Source organism: Panicum hallii, chromosome 6 (genome assembly GCF_002211085.1).
Source record: "Panicum hallii strain FIL2 chromosome 6, PHallii_v3.1, whole genome shotgun sequence".
Taxonomy (NCBI): domain Eukaryota; kingdom Viridiplantae; phylum Streptophyta; class Magnoliopsida; order Poales; family Poaceae; genus Panicum; species Panicum hallii.
The window spans coordinates 16,349,346-16,356,960 of record NC_038047.1 but is presented as its reverse complement, the minus strand read 5'-3'; the positions used below and the strand labels follow the sequence as shown (position 1 = coordinate 16,356,960).

The window sequence follows — 7,615 nt, the reverse complement described above, 5'->3', positions numbered from 1 at the left end:
ATTGTAATCTGATTTATTCCTTGTTACGAACTGAAACTCTTCCTTTCATGCTGCCTGCTTGCTTTGTAGGACCACACTACTTGCAGCCTCTATGCTTCATGATAGATTAGATAACCCTATCTTGTGCAGGGACTGCGTGCAAGAGGTCTTCAAAGCAGATCACTCTAATGGAGCTTAAACCGATGACGCTGCATCAAGAAATTCATATGAAATGTGAAGTAAACAAGGGTGCCCACGGCCTCGCTAGGGGAGCAATTTCAGTAGGAAAAAAAACATAGAAGGCAGTGTAACAGTAGACAATATAATCACGCTACATGTACATCCCAATATTGTTCCTATTCCTGGGGACAGGTTATTTTTCAAAAGAAGTTTCTCTGCACGGTAAAAGCCTAGAAGGACACCCAGGACTTCCATCACTCATCCAGTTTGTCTGCTGGTTTTGATGGTACATGTAGGGGAGCATCATGGGTCTCTGATGCTAAGTTACCTTCTTGGGCAGAACCTGTGTGCTTCCGTACCAGCAGTTTGCATCTCCTTTGATCAAAGCGACAAGGAATGAATAAAGCCACTTAGCTGAGCCAAATGCGCAGAATGGTAAAGACGCTTAGCTCAGCGACATCAGAGTTCCTTGGCAAATAGGCTTCTTTTGATCTTTGCCTTTAAATATCACCAACAATCCATAACCTCCAGATAATAGATATAAGCTTATGGTATGGACTATGGATACATAAATAACATCATCTACAAACCAAATCCTCCAGGTATAGGTCACTTTACCTTTTCCTTTCCTCCTCTTTTTTCTTTTTCACTTTTATTTATTTCTAGTCCTGCTTCTCACTCTACCACACTTTAAGCATCTTCTCTTTGCTTCTTCAAGCAGGCACGAACAGAACGTTCTAATATTAAAACAATGACGGTTGGGTCACCACGCTTGCGCACCATTACCTTCAGCTCTTCCAGCCAGCGAGCCTGAGCTCTTGCCGCCATGCCAAGCCTTAGCACTGGAGCAGGGCCTCCCGTGGTGAATGTGTACCATGAGAAGTCCATGATCTTACCCGATGTATCAAGGGTGCTCACATGCCTGTATGAGAAAAATGTCAAGTTTGAGACAATCAAAGCCTCTTACAAGGACATACTAAGCCTCCAGGTACTTTATATATCCCAATGTTCTTTGCAACAACCAAATAGTAGAAGCAGCAGTTTGTTTGGCAAAACAACTCGATCTCATTTCAAATTTTGCATCCTGTTCATTCGCCTCTGCAGGCATCGAGGAGTGTTCCGGTTCCATTCTACGATGGACCTGTATTTCTTCAAGGTAATGTCACTAACTTGTGTAATCATTGAACCATCCCATTATCCCAATTACATAATTCTTTATGGTCTCAGTTGCAGTGACACAATATTTTGCAAGCCAAACATGCACATATTAGAATGATATGTTGTCCAAGTGAATAACTCAAAAGGGTGAATCACGTACCAACAAGAAAAACAGTATGAGAAGCCTGGTGAACAACATTTTCATGTAAAAGCCATATACATTTTTCAGAGAAAACACAAAGTAAACCACAAGTAAACTGATCGTGTTATTAGAAAACAATCAGATTACAAGAGCGGTAGTAAGGTTGTTATTATCATTCCAAGGCAGAATCTTGCGTAAAATGCTTCTAATTAGTTCTAGCTTTTTATACAAAAAATTCCTTCCATATTAGTTCAGGCTGAAACAACCGTAGTATGAGCCAACATTTTGTACCAGTCTGTCCATCTAAAATTTTTATGACATCAGTATATTAGCAGCCACAAAAAACATATGGTCTAATATTACTATTTTCTTCTTCAAAGTAACTACTTAATTAATAATCTTAACTTTAGAAGCAGAACTTTCATAATTTGTGCATAAAAGAACAACTCAGTGTATACAATGATATGGGAGACATATACTGAAGACATTGTTCTCTCACAAAGATTGAAGATATTTTATAGCAGTTATTGCTGTGAAGAGAAATGAAAATGTGCCAGATTTGAAAAGGTTCACCTTTATATGTGTCACTCTCAATTCTTATTAGTATCACATACAGCCTGAAACAATTAAGATGGAACGTCTGAAAGTAGCAGGATACATCAAAGAAGACTAATATTCCAGTCCCCAGACTCCTAGTGCAAATCTTGTTCAAGCCAAATAAGTATGGGGAATTTGCATAATATTCCAATAAGTATACTTCTTTATACCAAAAGCTATTTTCAGAAAGAATAAAAATACTGTGGGAACAATCTGTAGGTCCAATAAATCTAACTTCTTCCAGGAATCTCAGAAGATTATATAGGACTTCTACTGGTTAGCAATGTAATATGAAATACAAAACAAAATAAAGACTACTCTGATTAGATGTTTATCCTTCATCCTTCTGCTTCCAAATTTTTCACTCACTCTTTTGAATACAATGGGCTCGTCATAATGTACACCCATTTGTTCCCAGTAATGCATGAAACATTAGCAGCAAATTGTTCTAGGATCACGATTTGGAAATGAAATGCAATGATGTTTACATGTTTCATAGAAATGTTTTGAGCATGAAAATATACATGATGCTCTTCTACATGGCTGTACTAGCAAGGTTTGTATGGTAGCAACACAAAGTGGTGCTTCTTTCCCTATACAAATCAAATGGATTTTAACAACATTCTGTTTCTCAAGCAAAATTACACCAGAAATATAAATGTGTGAAACATATAAACCAGAAATATAGATGATACAACTTGAGACAGAATGCAGAACTGACCTGTCCTGTAACCTGCAGATTCAAGAGCAATCTGCCGCTATCTAGCAGAGACCTACGAGCATCAGGGGTATCCTTTCCTCCTGGGAAAGGATGTCCTTGACAGGGCCTCCATTGAACAATGGCTCCGGAACGAGGAGCATGCCTTCGACCCTCCAAGCCGGGCATTATTCTGCCATATTGCCTTCCCATTTCATGATGAGGATGACGACAACAACGAAGACATCAACCGAGAGAAGCGGAAGCTGGAGGAAGTTTTGGAAGTTTACGAGCAGAGACTTGGTGAGAGCGATTACCTTGCTGGGAACAAGTTCACCCTCGCCGACCTTGTTCATCTGCCTGGCACCCACCATGTCATTACATCTGAGAAATTCGCCTACCTGTACGACTCAAGAAAGAATGTGCAGAAGTGGTGGAACAGGATCTCATCCCGGGATTCCTGGCAGCAGGTGCTGAGGGACATGAGGACCGTGGAGGAGGAACACAGAAAGGAGGAACATGAGAGGCAGCAGCAGCAATGGCAAACAGAACATTTGCCACAGTTCGGTGTCCGCAGCATTCACATAAGCCATCGGCAGCAGGAGGGCACAAAGTCACAGACTGTGCTGGTTGCACCTCCCAGCACTGGTACCATCATAACTTCCATTCCACCAGCTCCACAAGATCATGAAAATACCTCTGACCCTAAGCCTTCCTCACCTATCCAAAGAAATCAAGGTGGCTTCTTTACAACCACTGAAAAAACTGAACCAACATCAGGGCAGACAGATTCTACCACACAGAAACCACCTAGTAGTGTACAGAGCACTAAAAGTGGCTTCTTCACCCAGCCTTCCACTCCTACCACTGCCAAGATGGATCAGAGAACCGATGCTGAGAAGCCCAGCCGCAAAGATGCCTCATCTCCTAGCAAAACCAGTCAAACATCACCCAAAGAAGCTCCTGATAAGCCCCACCTTTCTGATTTTTTCAAGGTTGGCGGCTACAAAGACGAGGCGGAATCCCTTGTCAAGCCCAGTCCACAAGCTTCCTCCAAGATCCCTGGAGCCAGGCAGACCAGTGAAGCAGTTGCTCCTGACAAGCCCAGTCCAGGATCAGCCAAATCTCCCCACAGAATTACTGAACCTGATTACAGTGAAACTGAGAGCAAACATTTTGGTGTCCATCCTCATGTTGACAAGCCTGATGCACAAAAACAACAAACACCTTATGGAAAGCCTCCTGAACAGAGAGTTGCAGACACTATTGTTGGTCCTGAATCAGGTGAAAAACAGAAAAGTGCAATTGGCTCTCCTTATTCTCGAGGTGAAACTGAAAAAAAATCTACAGACACTGGTCCCCCAGCTATTGCAAAGAGAGCAACAGAGGCTGATCAAGATCGAGCTCCATCATCTCAAGATGGCATTGATGAAGATGAAAGATTCTCAACTAAGAGGCTCAGAAGAATGTTAAATCCAGAAGCTCCGGATTCTCAAGACCCTGCCATGGAGGAGGAAGCACCTGCCCGATCCAATACGCCTTCAGATGTCCATGACAAAGAAAAGGAAACTACAACAGTCCCAGCCAACAAAATGAACAGTTCTCCACCAACAGGCACAAGAGCTCCTTACACTCCGGAGGTAGCAGATGAAAGGGGGGTCATTTCGCCACCTAGAGAAGTGGCTTACAATGATCGTGCTACTGACGGGCCAGGAAAAACACCACTCGTCCAACAAGTACCACCTGCTGCTACTAGCACTGACAAGTTGGCCAAAACAGAAGGTGCTAACATAAGAGCACCACAAGGAGCACCACAGCAAACCCCAACTGATGCAAGAAGTGGATCAGCATTGGTGCAAGGAGTTGATCCACGTGCTCGTGTTGTCAGTGATGAACAGACATACAAGAGTTCCGCCATGGGTGGAAAAGCTCCAGATGCAAAAAGGAAGGCTACTGACAGTCAAGGTTCTCCAGCATCAATCCAAGAAGCAAATCTTGATGCCCTTGGGAAGCAAGCACCAGTTAGCCAAGAAGAAATCCCTGGTGTTCTAGATACCGGTGACCGTGGCATAACCAAAAAATATATTAGTGAAAAAAGGACAGCAGAACCAACTTCAGGTTCTCAACAAATAACAGAACCAGTCGAAGGAGTTGATCCTACCTCACCTGGAATCCCTGGTGATAAGTCAACCAGAGCAGCAACAGCTGATCCAGGTGCAGCATTGCCTGCACCGGTGCGAGCACCAGCTTCTGCTGTGCAGAATGCTTCTGGAGTATTCCATGAAGGAAATCTTGACGCTGATGGCAAGAACAAGGCAGCCAAATCATCTTCTGGTGATCCAAGAAGCATGCGCCCAACTACACCAGGAAGGCTAGCACCAAGTCCTGACAAACAATTCCCTGATACTTCAGGTAAAAATTATGCATTTCTATTGATACTATATCATTTTACACTCTTAAAATCATTTCTCATATAGCAGGAAACTGTTAGGTGCATATTATGGAACAAATTAGGTTTAAATACAATACTATTTTAGACAGCTAAGCTGTCATGTCCTAAATGTAGTTACATTTTTTTTCGTTAGGACAACCAGTCCATGCCTTAGGGATAGAAATAATCTAAGAACCTCTGTAAGCTAATCTTCAGTGTGCTGGCTAATCATAGGTATATTCATGACATAATGCAGGTCAATTGACAAAACCATCTCCACCAATATCTTCCTTATCTGACACAAAGAACAAGAAGACTGGTATTGCTGAAACCAGTCAAACTAGTGTGGTATCGCCCAATGATCAACCAGGTGGGCAAGCTACCAGGAATGCTGGAGCAGCTTCTTCTGTGCCTCCACCAGTGAAGTCACTGGAAGATAATAATAAAACATACAAGGAAGAAGCAGCCACACAAGAGCTACCAAGAGATCAATCCAAGGCTCAGCTAGCTGGAAACAAGACACAAGGTGATGATGCAGCGCCTACCACTAGAATTGGCAAGCGCAGAGATGAAGATTCCTTGGCAAATGCCAGTGGCAGTTACACTGGGCAGGCTCAAGGAAGAACAAATGATACACTACCAAAGATGCAGATGCAGTCTGACCAGAACAAGCCTCAACCATCAAAAGATAGTGGCAAGCAAACAAAAGAGACAAGCTTATTAGCATCCAAAGAAGTATTGCCTTCACCACCTAAGAGCAGCAAGCAAGAGCAGCAACTGCGAGGAGACAGGTCTGATATATCACTGCAAGACAATGTGAAGCAGGGTTCTGAAGCCCCACCACTTGGGTCTGGAACAGTGCAGCAAAAGAAGAATCTCTCCACAAACGCTGATAAGAACTATGAGAAAACTTCAGAAGTCAATCCTGAAGCAATCATTCCCTCTGATACTCAGCAAGTGAGGAACAGCAGAAGGGATAGCAAACCAGATAGCTCAAGCAAACCCACCCAGTTTGAGGGCAACCAAGGTAATCTTCCTGACTCAGAGAGGCCTCCCTCGTAGACAAACCTATGAAGTACCTACTTCATGTCATTTTCCTGCAGTTTCTTTGTTGTGGTCTTATCTACCTCACAACTTCGACATGTTGATGTAATAAGGTCTGTAATCTTAGCACTTTCAGACCAATCGTACCATCTATATGACATGTTATTTATCTGTTTTTCTGTGATCAATGACTTGTTAGATGTCAAAGTTCAGATTCTAGTTTTAAATCATGACTACCTAAAATTTTGACTATTGCAATAAATAATAAATATGTTCCTTTGTAGATTATCTCCAGCATTCATCTAGTCCCTTTGTAAATTATCTCCATCAGCCTTCAATTGCTAGTCTTGAAAGCATGCACTACTAAATCACCATTCAAGTGGAACCTCAGACAAAGTAACTAGCCCATTAACAATTAGAATATGGAACTAAATGTTTAGTAGCTTAGATCAGTTTGGTCTGGGAAGTCTTTTGACTGTTCTATAAGGGAAGAATGCAGTCAATTTGCAGTTGTTATGCCGCTCTGTGGAACATAGTTGGTTACAGAATTTTGACTAATTCCATATAGATCTAACTTCTATGGCAAAGAAAATATTTCAAACTATTGCGTCCAAAATTTGAAAGAAAAAACTTTTGAAAGCGACAACAATGCCAAAGAGAAAACCATTAATCACCAGGATCTTTGTGTGAACTCATGCTGCAACTCATCGCAATCCGCTTAGAGAAACTAATAGGACCTCACCAAATCAGAGGTTACCAATTTAGCATCCAGAAACCATGCTCGTCCTCGAGCGGCTCGACCGCGACGCACCCCAGCAGGCATAACGGCTCCCGCGTCCTCCTTCGCCACCTCCGCCCACGTCATCCCAGCCGATGTTAACCTTCTCTGCCACGCCTTGGAAGCCGTCGGCACTCTTGGGCCCAACGTCGTCGTCGCCGCCGCCGCCCGGTGCCTGCGGACAGCGCCGATGGCAGCGTACTGGGACTTGTACAAGCCCGTCGTCCAATCGTCGTGACGACAGCTCATTGAAGCCCACTTGAAACAAACAACGGCCCAATCGAACCACACTATTTCACCAAAGTTTCTAAGGCTAATCACAATGGAAGTTTTATAGCGAATTTTATGATATTAATTATCATAATATATCAGCATTTTTGATGATGTGGTACTGATTTAATGAGGGAAGAAAAGGAACCAGTTTCGTCCCCACGACACTCTGCTAACTTGTTTCCAAGATGTTGGAAATGGCGTGAAACGACCACTGTGACCGCCGTTGTTTCGTAGGGAATCCCGTACGCCAATAGATCAACTAGCATTTAATTACACTGGTTAGCTTTGGAAACAGTGAAATGAAACTCTCCATTGAGATATAGTGTTTTATTCATC

The 7,615-nt window shown here is 42.7% G+C and overlaps 1 protein-coding gene across 1 annotated transcript; it reads left to right on the top strand.

Annotated features, from left to right (window-relative positions):
• The first annotated feature begins 647 nt into the window (after positions 1-647).
• Positions 648-6,416, top strand: LOC112896177 (proteoglycan 4-like). Its single transcript, XM_025964096.1, has 4 exons — positions 648-1,147; positions 1,264-1,315; positions 2,796-5,165; positions 5,441-6,416. Exons 1-4 carry the CDS (start codon positions 986-988, stop codon positions 6,244-6,246), a joined length of 3,390 nt encoding a protein of 1,129 aa, XP_025819881.1. The 5' UTR covers positions 648-985; the 3' UTR covers positions 6,247-6,416.
• The last annotated feature ends 1,199 nt before the right edge of the window (positions 6,417-7,615 follow it).